Here is a 16,847-nt window from a genome sequence, read left to right as displayed (position 1 = left end):
AATCACTTGGGAAAAGACCCTTTTTGTTTTATTTTTTGTCAGTTGGCCTGGAACTTCCTATGTAGCCCAGGCTAGCCTCATACCTAGGAGTTTCCTGGGTGCTGGGATTGTAAGCCTTTTTCATTGGGCCTAAGTTTGCAATACCAGGTAAGTCAGCCCACAAGAATGTTCCCCTAGCCTGCTCAGGAGGTGACCAGAAGAGCTGGTTAATGTAGACTGAAAGGGGGACTTGTGCCCTTCACTGTAGACCTACAAGCAAATGTAGTGTTTACACCAATCATGCAAATGAATGGTTGTGCTTACACCTAGTCAAGGCCTCATCCCATTTGCAGGAGCCACTGTATTCTGTCCCAAGGCAACTAGGCAAACTGTGTCCCCTTGCCACCGTCCCCCAAGTTGTCCCCTCCTCAAGGGGCGAGCGCTGGGTAGCTAAGGCTGCAGGATGGATCATCTAGAGTTCACTGAGGCTTCTCCTTAGGGGAAAGGCTGATGCACACTACAAGCTATTTAACCAATCCTGGCCCGGGTCGGGTCTTTGGGAATGGGGTTTGTACTGAAGCCATCACATCACGTGTACCAACGTGAGGGCAGCCTGGCTAACAGCCCTCTACTTAAGACAGCCCAGTGCAGCAGGAAGAGTTTAACAGCCATCAATTAGGAAGTCAACTTAGGTTAATGAGCATCGGTAGTGCTAACAATAAGCAATAAAAAGCTCATTGTCATACTATTTGTTTCACCTTTCACTATTTGTTTGACCTTCTACCGGTGGCTAACTCCTACTTAGTGCCTCAGGGAGAAGTGGATCTTCCCATAGGCCCCTAGCTATTCAGTATTTCTTAAATATGATTTCTTCCAGCAGTACGTAAGCTGGTGTCTAACGACCTTTGTTGCTATTCAGTATTTCTTAAATACAATTTCTTCCAGCAGTATGTAAGTTGGTGTCTAACGACCTTTGTTGCTTCTCATAATAGGGTGGGGAAATTATGGTGAGCAGGGTAAGCGAAGTAGTTACTGAGAATAGACTACAGGCTTCCCCTGACTCCAGGCTTCTAAACATCTCTGTTGGCCACACCCCTTCCTGTATGCAAGCGCAAACTTACTGGCCTCTGGAAGTGGGGGCGTGGCCTTTGACTTGAACTGAATAGTATTTGAGGTCTTGCTAGCTGATCTTTGTTTATGTTTTGTGATGGCGTCTTACCTCCCTGGCTATCCTGGAACTCACTTCCCTCCTACCTCAAGTTCCTTAATACCAGGAGTACAGGCATGTGTTGCCTGCTGGAAAGGAAAAAAAATTATGCAATTAGGATTAAAGAAAAAAATAACCTTTAAAGCCGTTCGTCCCAACATGTGAGGGCTACGGTGGAACTGTTTATTAAACGTGCCAGAAATCCAGTTCATTTTTTTAAAGTTAACTGTAAATTATACTAACATACTTGAAAGTGTATGGGATGGATGTAGAATTATTAATAAATGACTTGCATGTAAATTTCTTATTCTTAAATTTGTTTTTATTTTAAGACTCACTTTTTAAATTTTTACTACTTTTGTTCGTGTGTATATATGTGTATGTTTGTACCACATGTGTGGGTGGGTGCCCTTGAAAGCCAGGAGAGGATGTTGGCCTCCTTGGAACTGGAGTTACAAGCATTTGTGAACTACCCAACATGAGTGAGTGTTGGTGAGTGTTGGGAATAGAACTGGGGTCCTCTGGAAGAGCTGCAAAGACTGTTAACCGCTGGGCCCCTTCTCTAGGCCTTAAAGATGAATTCGTTTTATTTTATGTATATGAGCATTGGCCTATATGTACACTACTTACGTGCAGTTCTCTTAGAGAGCAGAAGGGGCCAGATTCCTTTGAACTGGAGTGAAGACGGTTATGAGCCACCACGTAAGTGCTGGGATTTGAACCCAGGTCCTTTGGAAGAACAACCAGGGCTCTTAATCATTGAGCCATCTCTCCAACCCCAGTTTCTTCTACTCTTTTTTTTTTCCTTTTTTTTTTCTTTTTTTCGGAGCTGGGGACCGAACCCAGGGCCTTGCGCTCGCTAGGCAAGAGCTCTACCGCTGAGCTAAATCCCCAACCCCTCTACTCTTGATGTTTATCCCGTGCAATGTCAAAACATTTCAATTTATAATAATGATTTAAGATTGAGTCCTTTCAGGGGTTGGGGATTTAGCTCAGCGGTAGAGCGCTTGCCTAGCGAGCGCAAGGCCCTGGGTTCGGTCCCCAGCTCCGAAAAAAAGAAAAAAGAAAAAGAAAAAAAAAAGATTGAGTCCTTTCTAGATTGTTTGTTTCACTGTCTTCTCCATGTGTCAGTAGTAGAGAAAACCATCTACACCCAAACAAGTCAGGATATCAGAAATTTTTTTTTATTAAAGATTGTCTTTTTTTTTTTTTTTTGGTTCTTTTTTTCGGAGCTGGGGACCGAACCCAGGGCCTTGCGCTTCCTAGGTAAGCACTCTACCACTGAGCTAAATCCCCAGCCCCTATTTAACATGTTGTTATCTCTAGGGTTCTTGAACTGGCAAGGTCTGCCTTTTTTATGATTATTAAAATATACTTAGCTTGCTATTCTTTATGGGCTGTAAATCTGCCTTTTTGCTGTCTTCCAATTTTATTTTCAACGCTGGCCATCTGCTGACAGTTGGACAGCTGTCTCTTCACCCTGTCAGTGACCTTGTCCCACCCTGTAATTTGTTGTTTAGCTCCACATACCTTGCAGTTGGAGGACAAGCTTCTTGGGATTGTCTACTAGAGGAGAAAATGGGCCATGTGCAGCTATCGATGTGTGTGACTCAGGAGCTGCAGTGCTTGTCTGGGTTGCATGAAGCCCTGGGTTCAATCCCCAGCAGTACACAAACTGGGGTCATCACGCCTATGAGCTCAGCGCCTAGACATGAACGTAGGAACATCAGGCACCCAAGATCCATCCTCCACTACATAGTGAGTTGAGGGTGGATGGGGAAAGGTGCTGAGGGAGGGAGGGAGGGAGGGAGGGAGAGTGGGGGAGGTAAGTTGGAATAGGTCAGGAACGGAGGACGTCATCAAAGAAATTGCTTTTGCTGGACATGGCAGCACATACCTATGATACCATCCCTCTTGAAGCTGAGGCAGGAGGATTGTGAGTACAAGAGTAGTCTGGGTTGTATAATGAGAACTTTCTCTAAAGTACAGAGTCACCTCTAGATGTCAACTGGATGGGTTTTATTTTTGGGACATTTCTGCCTTTAAAAAATTAAAACTTGTAAGAGTTGACTTTTTCTTTTTAATTAATTAATTTATTTTATGTATGTGGGTACACTGTCACTGGATTCTCTCTCTCTCTCTCTCTCCCTCTCTCTCTCTCTCTCTTTCTCTCTCTCTCTTTCTCTTTCTCTTTTTAAAAAATTTATTTATACTGTCATTGTCACCAGAAGAGGGCATCGGATCCCATTACAGAGGGTTGTGAGCCACCCTGTGGTTGCTGGGAATTGAACTCAGGACCTCTGAAAGAGCAGCCAGTGCTCTTAACCTCTGAGCCATCTCTCCAGCTCAAGAGATGGATTCTTGGGCTGGGGATTTAGCTCAGTGGTAGAGCGCTTAAGGCCCTGGGTTCGGACCCCAGCTCCGAAAAATAGAAAAGTAAAAAAAAAAAAAAAAAAAGAGAGATGGATTCTTTTTTTTTTTTTTTTTTTGGTTCTTTTTTTCGGAGCTGGGGACCGAACCCAGCGCCTTGCGCTTCCTAGGTAAGCGCTCTACCACTGAGCTAAATCCCCAGCCCCGAGAGATGGATTCTTAAGCAGAACCTCTGAGATTACCATTGTTTAGCAGTTCTAATTCATATGAAGAAAGCAAGGTGCTAGAATAAAAAATTAATAAACGTTGTGACATTCGAGCCAGTCTGAATGACCTTGGGCAATGGTTTTTTTTTTTTTTTTTGAGCTGGGGATCAGACCCAGGGCCTTGCGCTTGCTAGGCAAGCGCTCTACCACTGAGCTAAATCCCCAACCTCTGGGCAATGGGTTTTTATTCTTTCACACGGGCTCACACAGGAATGGCAGCTGCCTCCCATTTAAGGTCACTGCGAAGACTTCCAGTTACTACATGGGAAGGATCTGGGGCCAAATCAAGTTCAATTCCACCCTGAAAAGTAGCTCCTTCTTTTTGGCTGAAATGATTCCACCCAGTCAGTACAGGGCCTGGTGCGCAAGCGCAAGCCTGAGCCCCTGAGTTCAGATTTCCGGCACTGAAGGAAAAAGCTGGCAACAGAGACTCGTGCGCTTCTGTAACCAGTGCTGGTGAGGTGAGAGGAGTGAGTGGTGGGAGACATGTCACCTCCCAGGAGCTTAGTAACTATCCAGTCAGTGAACTGTGGGTTCAGTGAGATATCTCAAAATGGAAAGAAGACACCCCTCGTAGACCTCTGGTCTACACTCGTGCTCTTACAAGCGCGCGCGCGCGCACGCGCGCACACACACACACACACACACACACACACACACACACACACACACACACACACACACACACACACACGGAGAGGGGGCGGGGTTAGCCTGCTTTTCTACTCTTTCTGGTTTATTTTGTTGGATAATTAGCATCTATACAAGGAGTGAAAGATAAGCCAAGAGTCGTGTGCCAGGGGATCAGTGTTTTGAGATCAGCCTACACAAACCAAAAATCTAGGCTTGGCGGTGCATGGCTGTAATCTGAGTGTTTGTAAAACCAAGGCCGGAAGATGAGGAGTTCAAGCCTAACATCAGCTACTTTGTCTCAAAACAAAACAAAAGCTCAAAGGCTGGCGGTTGAAAAGAGAATCCAGGAGAGTCCTCAATTCAAAGTCACCCTGAGCCCAGCTTCTCAGCTACCAGAGGCGCCTCTAACAAGCAAACAAACAAATCATTTTTCCTCTATGTCCACTGTTTTAAGCAGTGTTCTGTGAGCTGAATTACAGATCATATCACTTGTAAGACTAATGACACAAGAGCCCCGAGGCTTACAAACAACACTTTACAAAAACAAAAAACAAAAACCAGGATTCTCAAGTTAGAAACGGAACTCAAACCTCACGTCCCCACTCCCACCCCCACCCCCCCACCCCCACCCCGGCCACCACCAAACACAGACACCTCCACAGGCACAGTGTTGTCTTAGAATTATTTTGGATTCTTTAATCAGGTGTCACTGAAGCCACGCTGCCATCACAGCCAGCTCTGTAAAAATAAACTCTGAGTCCGGAGCATGCAGGCTGCAGGGGGACATGGGAGGCATCTCTGCTGCTATTGGACTCTCTCTCTAAATGTTCGTTTCGGTAATTGGACATTCTTCCCCCTCCCTGGGGAATGTGTCCGCTCTCCCTTCATCCGGCACCTCTCCTCCAATGCTGCTTTTGTAATTCCAGCCTCCATTACTGAAGAAAAACATTCAATTAGTCCCAGTCAAGAATAGAAAATGACTTGGGATTCCGGCTCTTCGCAGCTGTGTCTGTGCTGGGGAAGATTTTCATTGACCTCATGGAATTCTTCTGAGGATAATACTTTTGAAAGATCAATTTGTACAGCCCGGGGTGTTGTGGTTTGTGCCTTTAATCCCAGCTTTCAGGCTCAGGCAGGCAGGCTCCGTGGGTTTGTGGCCAACCTGGTCTACATATTGAGTTCCACGATAGCCTGGGCTACCTAGGGAAACCTGTCTCAAAGACAATTACTTTTCTTACCCACTGTAGCCTGTTGCTTATTTCTTTTGAGGCAGCACACTTAATATTAGTGAATACTAGCTTCTTTGTTGTTGTCGTCGTTATTGTCAAATGTAAAACCAATCACCTCTGATATTTACAAGCTACATCAACAGGTGTCCCGCGTTCTGTTTTCCCTCGGGCGCGTGGTTTCTCGCTGACTCTTGGCTTCCAGCAGGAATTCTCCACTCTGAGTCTTGTCTGGACGAATGTAAGCTGTTTAAAGCTGTTTGTACTTGTAGCCCAGAGGCCCTGCTTCCCAGAGCAACCGCTTCTCATCCACGCTGTCTTATCTCTGCCCTGAGGTTTCTCCGGCACGGGAAACACAAGCTCCAGCAGTGGGCTCTGGGGCGGGGTGGCACGTGGATTTGGTTTGCGCGGACTGTTAGGACACGCTGCGGGTCCGGCTCATGTTCCTGGAGTGCCCGGAGCGGCTTCGCTAATCTGTCAGTATAGTATGTCCTCGTGGATAAATATAGACAGACCGGGGCACTCTGAGTTATAGCTCACTGTCACACTGTGCAGCTGGTACGAGCAGCCCGCCCTGGATGGGAGGCCTGTTTTAATTCGTAGGGGTTTTGTCCTCATCTGACGAAAAATACACCTTGGACCTTATGGTAGCTGCGAGCAGCGGGACCATGGGACCGGTCCTTGTGCCTTTTGGTTTTGAGACGTAGTCTCTGTGTTGCTAGTCTGGGCCGTTCGGATTTCACTTCAGGCCCATGGAGATGACAACGGCTTGTTGGAGAAGATCCTGTGTGATCAGCCTCATCAAAGGTCTGGGTAGGTTTGAAGGGTTGTTCTGTGGGGTGGTGGGAAGTCTTCAGACTGAGAGCAGGAGACTTCCTCCCCCTCTTCCTCTTGAGGAGTGGGGTGGCCGGAGACGGGGTGGGGGAAGGGAGGGGAGGGGAGCCTTTTCCTTTGGGCACAGGGACTGACTTAGAACTGGGCTCCTCAGACAGGAACCAAGGCCTTTTAGGCCTTCTGTTTGGGTCTGTAACATCTTAAGAGTAAGAGTTCTACTTTTGTATGGGTCCATGAACAAGCAGCTGGGATGGATGGGTTTGTTTGTTTGTTCTTGTTTTTTTTTTTTTTTTTTTTTTCCTGTGTTTTACATGGCTGTGCTGAAAAATGGCTGACCCAAGGGAATGACTTGCGAGTATTTGGGAAATTGTTGATGCTACAGAATTTGATATTTCAGTAAAAGTGTGATATATTCTATGTACTTGTGTAAACCCCTCCCCCATTTCATTCTAAATGTGGAAAGCACCCCAAATTTAGCATTTCCCGTGCCTTCTGACTTAGCCTTCTCCAACATTCAAATCATAAAAATGCTTTTCCTTTTTTATTTTTATTTTTTTTGTTAGTGAATTAAAATCAGGATTCGTGTTGGTCAACACTAAATAGGTACAGACCACGTGCCAACCATTCCTTTGTCAGATATGTTCTCTCCGAGTTGGACTTTAAAAGTGTGTCTTTGTTTATACATATCTTATGAGTGTTCACATACATATATATATATATATATATATATATATATATATATATATATATATATGCACCACACATGTGCTTGGTGCCTGGGGAGATCAGAAGAGGGCACCAGATCCCCTGAAACTGGAGTTATATAGGTGGTTGTGAGCCACCACAAGGGTGCTGGGAACTGAACCTGGGTCCTCTGAAAGAGCAGCCAGCACTCAACCACTGAGCCATCTCTCCAACCCCAATCGCCTTTTAAAAAATTACATTTATTGCTTTCTCTGTCTCTCTGTCTCTGTCTCTGTCTCTGTCTCTGTCTCTCTCTCTCTCTCTCTCTCTGTGTGAGAGAGAGAGAGAGAGAGAGAGAGAGAGAACGAACAAACATGGGCTTACATGTATGTTCCTGAGTAGGCCAGTATGTGGGTTGTGGGTAGAATTCTTTTCTTCTATGATGTGGATCCCGGGAGTTGAACTCAGGCCATCAGTCTTGATGTCACACACTTTTATATGATAAGCCATCTTGTAGGCTCCCTGGACTGAAAAATTTAAATATCCCATAACCGTTCGAAAAGATTAGCAAGACAAAACTCCCATGACAAGGTTAATTACAGGCACCCTGGATAGTGTCTGTTTATCCCTCTTGGTGGTAGGAAAAGCTAATTTGTAAATGGGAAGCCTCAGCCCGTAGCCCTGATAGAGGAGAAACAGGTCGTTTATTAAAAATGATTGATGAAAGATTTGGTAGACAGAAGGACTTGTTAATTATTCTACAATAGCATCTGTGCTGATACTGTTAGGTACCTGGGTATGATGATAACGTTTCCATTTCTGGGAATACAACCTCCGCTAGACATTATTTGGCCTCTTCCTTCTTTGGTCTCCGGAGTATGAGCTAGGGAAGTTTTCCCTTTGAAAATTGTGTCAATATAAAAAAAAGCACATAATTGATAAACCTTACAGTTTGGGGCACTTTAATTAAAAAAAAAAACCAAAAAAAAAAAAAAAAAACCAAACAAACTGTGAAACACTCCCATCTTGGCAGTATTCATGTGAAATGCTTTAGATTTCTGTGCGGTGGCTTCCTGGTCCTGCTGCAGACCCTCTTGCTTTAATAAGGCAGTCCTTTTCTTCACACTCTCCCTTCTTTGCTCATCACTCCTTGTCTTGCCATGCCTGTCTATCTTTCCTTCCTTCTGTTTGTCTGTCTGTCTGTCTTCCTTCCTTCCTTTTTTTTCCTTTCTTGGCTTTGTTGTTGTTGGTTTTGGTTGTAGTCCTGGTTTGTTGAGATAAAGATTTCCCCATGTTAGCCCAGAACTCATTCTGTAGCCCAGACTGACTTCAAACTCATAGCAATCCCCCTGCCTCAGTGCCACAAATTCAAAGACTGTAAGCACGGGCTAACGTGCTCAGCGTTTTGGGTTTTGTGGTGGAAGCAGAACCTCACTCTGTAGCTCATCTCGGCCTCAAACTCTTCAAGCTCCTGCCTCAGCTTTTGGATTGCTGGTCGTGCATGTATGCATCACCCGGCCAAACTCAAGTGTCTTTCTTCTCATAATATGTAAAGTCTACTTTCAGAAGGATCAACAAATCCACCTGTGTGGCCTGATAGATTTAGGTCCGTCTTAGATTATAAACATCTATGAGGTTGTATTAAGTGAATCTAACAGTCATTGAAACATTGAAAAAGTAGTGTATGATTAATAGGTCCAAAAATGTTTTTTAAATTTATGTGTGTGTGTTTTGCTTGCATATTTAATTGTGTGCCACATATGTGCAGTGCCCAGAAAGAGAAAAAAGACATATGAGCCATCCTTAAATATGTCAATGTTGATTAAAAACGAAACACTAACCAGCCTGTAATGGTGGGCAATGGACCCCCAGGAACTGGTGTTATAGATGTGTGAGCCACCATGTGGTTGCTGGGAAACAAACCAGATCCTCTGGAAGAGCAGTGGGTGCTCCTAACCACTGAGCCACCTCCCCAGCCTTATCTGTTGAGCTTCTGTCGTATCCAATGCAGTGGAAACGCATTACTGTAGATTTTGTTATTGTATGAATTATGTCGCACCTTTCTGCGACACGCTTGCATGTGCACTTTGTTGCACGTGGGTGTTTTTCTATAACATGTACCGCAATGCCCCTTGTAATGTGTGTTGTACCCGTATACGGGCGTATACTTGGATGGCACGTTAGCATAGCCACTAACTGTGCTTTACGGCCTTTGTTTTCCAAAGCATGGCAGCTGCTGATGTATTTGGTGCAGATGCACAGACGGCGTGTGCTGTCACTACATGCTTATATAATGTGCCACAGACATTGTTTCTTCTCTTGTCCCTGGAGCTTGACTTAAGTGCCTACCTCCAAAAGCAACGTGGTCATTCTGGCAGGTCTCAGAAAACTGCCTGTGAATGGCTCTGGTCACTCAGCATCTGGAGCCTTTTAGACTAATACCTGCAGCATAAACACATTCTACACAGACCTAGAACACACACGTGCCTGCCTAGAGACACAGCCAAGACCGGCAGCAAGCAGAACGCTGCCTGCTTGCTTATACCTTCCAGTCTGTTTCGTCAAAGTTCACGTGAGCCATACATGCCACTGTGGCCCTGTTCCTAGTTAATGGGCCACAGCCTGCACTTTGACAAACTTGGCTTCAAAGATTCAGTAAGTCGGACATTCCCAGTGCACTACGAATTTTACTCTCCGCTGCAATTACAGGCTATACGTTATGTGCACGCATTATTCTGCTCCTGTGTGCCCAGATGTTTGATGTGTAAAGGAGTTATGCAACTGCAGAAACAACTCCCCTCACGGTCCTGAGGGGAGCCTTGCAAGGTTGAATGTGGGCTGTCCAGCTGGAGTAATTCACAGCATTTGTCTCTTAATGCTTCCCTGGCACTTGACGCACCAAATCTCCATCTTCGCTCTGTGCAGCCATGTGTCTATGGGCATTTATGTGGGTTGCCTGTCTCCCAGCATGCTTTGGGCTATATGAGGGCAAGGGCCATGCCTGGCGTGCTCCTCAGTGGACAGGGTAGTGTGTGGAGTAGAGTGGGTGGTCAGGAGATATTTGATGACTGAACGAATGGATGGGGGAGTGAATAGATGCTCTCCTAAAGTCTGGTGATCTCACACTGGTGGCTCAGACCGACTGTCTCTGTGGAAATTCCCAGAGTGTCTTGTGCACTCCAGGGACTTGATGACAATGAATTTGTTAATTGATTGCTTTGCTAGTATTCAGAGACAAAGAATATATCCGTAAGGAAACACTGTTGGAGTGTGTGTGTGGTAAGGAACGGCAGAGTGGCACCCTGCCCTCTCTGTGCGAGCATGTCTTTCTGAGTGAATGCTCTCAGACCACACTACTCAATGCAGTTTGGTTTATACAGCACTGTAGAGGAGCTGAACCCTTGGTGAACCTATGTGAGCTGATCTGAATTCTAGGGTCCAGGTTTTTTCTTATTTAGAAGTTTGTTGGCACTAAAATTCTAACATAGAATCCCTCAGTTATTGGTGTTATAAAACATAGGACAGGTTTAAAAAATAAGTCATTTTTTTATTTGTTTGTTTATATTTTGTTTTCTTTTTTTTTTTTTTGGTTCTTTTTTTCGGAGCTGGGGACCGAACCCAGGGCCTTGCGCTTCCTAGGTAAGCGCTCTACCACTGAGCTAAATCCCCAGCCCCTATATTTTGTTTTCTTGAGACAGGGTTTCTCTGTGTAACCTGGGCCATCCTGAAACTCACTCTGTGGACCAGGCTGGCCTCAAACTCAGAGATCTGCCTCTGCCTCCCGAGTGTTGAGATTAAAGTCGCGCCACCGATGTCCAGTTTTTACTTTGTTTTGATTTTCACTATCTTTTTTTTGAGACGTTATTGCTATGTAGCTCAGGAGGCTCACTCACCGTGTAGCCCAGGCTATCCTGGAACTGACTGTAGTTCAGCCTCATACCAGATTTGTAATCCTCCTGCCTCAGCCTGTTGAATGCTGGTGCTGCATGAATACACCTTATGTTGGGTTTTATTATGAAATGTTTAAACAAATATAAAAGGAGAAATGATCCTGCAATGTACTACATATTGTCATATTCCGATCTGACGGTTATCAAGACTTAGTCATGGCGGCTTATTTAGGGCCTTGTTTTGTTTTAGTAAAGTATTTTGAACCAAATGTAAGCATCATTTCGCTGAAGCCCTCACTTTGAGTATCCATTCTAGGAAATACACTACCCATTGCGCTGTGATTGTATCTGGCAAGGTTACCCACAATGCTTTTCTGTCACCTAACACATTCCATATTCATATTTTTCTTACTATTAAAGTGTGTATTTTCCAACAGCCAGTTTGGTTGAATCAGGATTTAAAACAAATCCACATCCATTTGGTTACAGGTCTTGAGTGTCCTGGGACCCTCCCGAGTGTTTTGCTTCATCGACTTAGAGAACCTTGCTCACACCTATAGAATGACCCTCGTTCCGCAGGGTATCTTTGCTTTCTTAGGCTGTCATCAAACTTGTGCCCGCCCCGTTAGTCCGTGCATGTGGATATTCTCTCTAACGCTTCTCGGTCTCGATGAATCCGCATTGTCTGTTCTCTGACTGAGACACTGAAGGCTGTAGCATCCTCCCCAGGTTACACAGCCAACAGTTGTCAGCGCTTGGGTACACGAGTTCTAACCAGCATCCTGCCAAACTGGAGAATGCTAAGAAAGTCCCGTGAGGCAGTAATCTAAATATACTTCTTAAACACCTTGATCACTATGTCATGGGGCTAGGAAAATAATTCGTATGTCCTCTTTATGAAGCAAAGTCAACGTGACTGGATTTCAGTCTAACACACAGATTCCGGCAGGCGCCTGCCTGGTTCCCATCCTCATTTTTCCCCTCGCTGTATGTATCATGTAATCGTTTCATGAGTGTTGTTGCTCTAAATAGTTCTTTTGTGCCCTGTCCCACACAGCAACGTCAGATCAACATTTCCTCTGGATCCCATGGGCTCCCATTCGCCCTATAAGTCAGGTCTCCATCCATTGGCTTGCCACACAAGACCTAACGGGATAACGTAAAGCTGCCATTTTATGCATCCGATTTAAAAGTTTAAACTGATCAGTATGCTCTGACCATCTCACCCACTCCGATCCTTTGTTGTGACACTGGATGATGTCACATCAACAAATTTAAAATAACCACAAATTTTCAGTCGGTAGTGCCAGGGACACCGTCGAGTGCTTGCGATAAAAACAAGATGGTGGGTGTCCGTGATCCCAACACTGGGGAGGCAGAGGCAGGCAGATCTCTGAGTTAGAGGCCAGCCTGGTTTACAGGGCGAGTTCCAGGACAGCCAGGGCTACACGGAGGCATCCTGTCTTGAAAGAAACAAAGCAAGTGCTGTAGACACTTTAGGGGAGTGGAGCTGTACCTGGGAAAGTTGGGGCATTGGTGAAGTTTTCTCTGTAGGAAGGATAGGGCTCTTCATCAGCTCATGTTAATCTGAGAGGTGGGTGTTAATTACTAAGTTCTTATTATGGAAGTTTTAAAACATGGCTCCTCTTCTGTCTTTGTGTGTGTGTGTGTGCACATGTGTGTGTGTGCACGTGCTCATGCGCGCAGTGCCCATGGAGACCAGGCAGGCGGCATTGGATCCCCAGGAACTGGAGTTACAGGTGGTTGTGAGTTGCCATGTGTTTGCTGGGAATCGAACCCCAGTCTTCTAGAAGAACAGCAGTCGGTTACTGCTGAGCCTCCCCACCTCACCCTTTCCAGCAGAGTTTGGCCCAGGTAGCCAGTCATAGTGACAGACACCTGTAACCCTACCTCTTGAAGTTCAGGCAAGAGAGTCAGGAGTTCAAGGCCAGCCAGGGCTATGAGGCTAGCCTGGACTATATGAGACCTGAGTGGTGGTGGTGGTGGTGGTGGTGGTGGTGGTGGTAAAAGGACACCTGAAAGAGCCTTTTGTCAGTTCTCTTGGAGGGAAGGGAGAAGTTGAAAATCAGGATTATCCTGCCTCTTGTGGGTTATTTGATCTCCTTACAGAGAAGGGACCTTGAAATGTCACTGTAACCTCATCTTCCTTTGCTGGCCAGTCTTGGCAGAATTCCTTCAGGCTCTGGTGACAGTGCCTACTTTGAAAATCAGGGGGAAGTCTGTGTAATCGCATCTTAGCAGGTGACAGGCAGCGAGAGGTGTCGTGGTCATTTTCCTCAGATAAGATACTGGAGGGAGGGCAGAGAGAAAACAGGGCAGACATGTGTTGACTTTCCTGGATTGAACTCCTTGCCTTTCTCCCGTGTTCTCCGAGTGACCAAGGGCAGGAACGGTTTTGTAAGGACACGGATGGGAGGAAGCTGAGAGCTGCTGTGTGTCCTCAGTTATCTTGGGAGTGTACCATCTGCTGTCACATTCTGAGGTGTGCCATTGGTCAGACTTCCAGTACCCTCTAGACGCCCATGCCTAGTCCTCAGTGCACACTGACTCTAGAGGCCATGCAGCCTGGCAAAGCCGTCTCTATGGCCGGAAGACATACGAGGCTGTCTAGAACTTGCCTTACACCATAAATCAATAAGAAACTTCATTCTCCAAATCACTCTGGGTTTTTTGTCTGTTTGTTTGTTTTGCTTTTTTAATTTTATCATCTTCTGAAGTCCCAAACCTGCTCGTGCCAGAGCAGAACCCACATTAGCAAACTTGCCTTATCTACATCAGCATAAGTAGCAGATGTTACTGAAGCTATGGAGGGTCCTGCTGGTCTGGGGTTGGGTTTTTACCAGGGCCACCTCTTGTCCCCTAACATAGGAATGGTTGCTCTGTTATGGCATCTACAGGCATGCTTAATCGTATGCTGTGGATGTGATGAGTCTGGGGTCCTCTGGAGTGTCAGCATGGATTCTGGATTAGATTGGGCCAGACTGAAGGTTCCCCCAACACACTGCCACTTGGGGGTTAAAATATATAATAATGTGATATCAGCAGGTGGAAGTGTATGGTTACTGATGAAAATCTATATTTTAACACATTTGTGTATGCTTGGTGTGTGTGTGTGTGTCTGTTTCTGTGTGTGTGTGTGTGTGTGTGCGTCTGTTTCTCTGTGTGTGTGTGTCTGTTTCTGTGTGTGTGTGTGCGTCTGTTTCTCTGTGTGTGTATGTGTGTGTGTGCGTCTGTTTCTCTGTGTGTGTGTATGTGTGTGTGTGTGCGTCTGTTTCTCTGTGTGTGTGTGTCTGTTTCTGTGTGTGTGTGTGTGTGTGTGTGTGTGTGTGCATCTGTTTCTGTGTGTGTCTGTATGGTGTAGTAGGAGGAAGGGGAAAGAATAGGAGGAAGATGAGGAAGAGGAGGAGGAGTACTGGTAGAAGACTTTCGATCCTCCTACCTCGATCTCCCAAGGGCTAGAATGATAGCCACGCCCCATCACACCCAACTTCAGATTTTAGCTTTTGCAAGCAATTAGCATAGCTGGGAATGCAGCTGACTCTCTCTAATTTTAGGGTTCAGTCTGATAAGTACAGGTTGATTTTAAAAGACAAGATGAGAATTCTGTCTTGTTAATCATATAAGTAATAAATACTATTCCGCTAGAGACTGAGACTGGTGACCAGTCTCCCAGGCGGCTGTGGGAACTGGGGAGAGGCTCAGAAGCTAAGGGCACTGGCCGCTCTTGCAGAGGACCAGGCTCCAGTTCCCAGCCCCTACATGGTGGCTGCCAACTGTCTGTAACTTCAGTTTTAGGGGTATCCTATGACCTCATCTGGCCTCCACATGTACCCACACGCGCACACACACTACACATAAAAATAAACATAAAATTGTTTTTGAAGAGGAAGCAAAAGTGATATCAAATGCTCTTACTACACTATACTAAACTTGTTTTAAATACCTAAGAAAACAAAGGCTAAGTGATTGAAAGCTTCTAGAACGCGCACACAGCTCCCCAGGGCTCTGCTCTGTGACCTTAGCTGAGTCCACGTCCCTCTCTGAACCTTTCTGATCTTATTTGCACAGCGGAGACTGTCACCTTCTAGGAACATAGGAAGGATTAAGAGTTTCTGGTATCGAAGCGGTCGCTTGTGGACCCCTAAGCGTTCAGGAACAATTTTTAAATGGCTGGAAACCTCATGATAGAGTGTTGATTCCATAGGTGTTGGAACCAAACCTGGGTCCTCTGTGGTATCCACCAGTGCTTTCAGTCGCTACGCCATCTCTCTGGCTGATGTCCTGACATTTTGTTAAGCAGCCTTCTGCTGACGCTCAAATGGATTGATTTATTTATTTTTTCTTTTTTATTCCCAACACTGTCAGTTTCTTAACATTGTTCTTCAGAGCAGGGCAACTCATTCTCGCTGTGTTTAGAAGGGTTTCTTTCCTTCTTACCAACGTTTACTGTATGTGACTCCCAGAGCTTCTGCTCCTTTTGAGAAGTTGCAATACCCTTTAACTTTCCGTTTCCTAAGCGCCCTCATAAATACAATAGTGGACCTTTTCTTTTTTTTTAATTTTTATCGCCCTCACATGGCGTGGCACATTCTCCAGGCAGCTGTACCAGCCTCAGCCTCGATGCTGGTTAACAAAGTGAACCTTGGGGAACAACAAGACTTGGGATCGAGGGGTGTCCTAGTTCTGAAGTACAGTCCCTGGCACCTGAAAGTGAACAAGGTCCCGAGAACTGACAGAAAGAAGACCTTCCCTCCAAGCACGGTCAGACTTCTGACTGCATTGACTCCTTCATTGAAAAATAGGGTCCACTGTCTCTAGAAAGAAGTGGGGTTGGTTAGTCCACCATGTCTAAGAAGTGCACCTACTTAGAGGGTTGCCTGCTCCCTGTCATGGCAGGATACCGAGGGTGAGCATTTATTTCAAATCCTCAGTTATGCTTCTGAAAGGGGAGCATTTGTAAACAGAACCCAGTTCTTTGAAAACCTGGCCGTGTGTTCTGTCCATCTTTGCAACTGGACAGAAAAGCAGGGGGACTGGCCCTCTTTTCAGAGCCATGAACTTTGTGAATCTCCTCTTCCCAGGCTGCTACAGTCCCCATTTCTCCTGAAATGGGCGCACAGATACAGGGCAGTGCACAAGGATGAACTGGAAGGACAGAATCTGATGGCCAAATGTGTCTGGACTTCCCTAATTCTCAAATGCATAGCTTCTCAGTAGGGAGTGGCTTCACTAAAAGCCTTGCTGAGCGTTTTCCTGAGAGTGATATCGACAGGGCCTATTACTTGTTGGATGTTGATGATGGTGAGAGAAAGAAACTGGGGAGTAGATTTGGCTAACAGGCCCTCACCCATGACCTTTACTTTGCCACCATCTCTCAAGGCTGGGCTGCGTGAACCCAGAGCCATGGCTGAACCAGACTGCTTCCCCTTCACCCTCTGTAGTTGGCTTGATACGTGGGTGAACTCTACATTCAAAGACATCAGATTGGAAGCACAAGCAGATACTCTTCTTAAAGACAGCCGTGGATTTGGGCTTATAAATGGAGAGTTTGTGTGACAGGTATTCTGGTGCCTAGATCTCAGCTATCTGGGTCTTTGCCAGGGGCGTGCCAAGGGCCACTGTCCTCACTATCATTATGAGTTTAGTCCCAGGATCTTGTGATCTGGGGATCTTATGTCGCCACAGTTACTGCTGGCTCCTAGAAGTGCACTCAGCCCCGAGAGACACCAGGATAATA

The 16,847-nt window shown here is 45.7% G+C and overlaps 1 protein-coding gene across 4 annotated transcripts in view; it reads left to right on the top strand.

Moving 5' to 3' along the window:
- The window catches only part of Fry (FRY microtubule binding protein), a 243,032-nt gene that overhangs the window by 31,149 nt on the left and 195,036 nt on the right, over nt 1-16,847 (top strand). Inside the window, exon 1 of one of the 4 annotated variants that reach the window (XM_063271250.1) lies at nt 3,908-6,488. The exons of 2 other annotated variants lie outside the window; for them this stretch is intronic. In XM_063271250.1, the coding sequence (XP_063127320.1) occupies nt 6,434-6,488 (55 nt within the window). In that variant the 5' untranslated portion in view covers nt 3,908-6,433. Of the gene's footprint in view, nt 1-3,907; nt 6,495-16,847 lie in introns of those variants that run through there. One more of the 4 variants, XM_063271249.1, reaches the window with a different exon arrangement.

This window comes from Rattus norvegicus, chromosome 12 (assembly GCF_036323735.1).
Source record: "Rattus norvegicus strain BN/NHsdMcwi chromosome 12, GRCr8, whole genome shotgun sequence".
Classification (NCBI taxonomy): domain Eukaryota; kingdom Metazoa; phylum Chordata; class Mammalia; order Rodentia; family Muridae; genus Rattus; species Rattus norvegicus.
The sequence above is the reverse complement of the archived record's forward strand: the minus strand, read 5'-3'. Positions and strand labels throughout refer to the sequence as shown.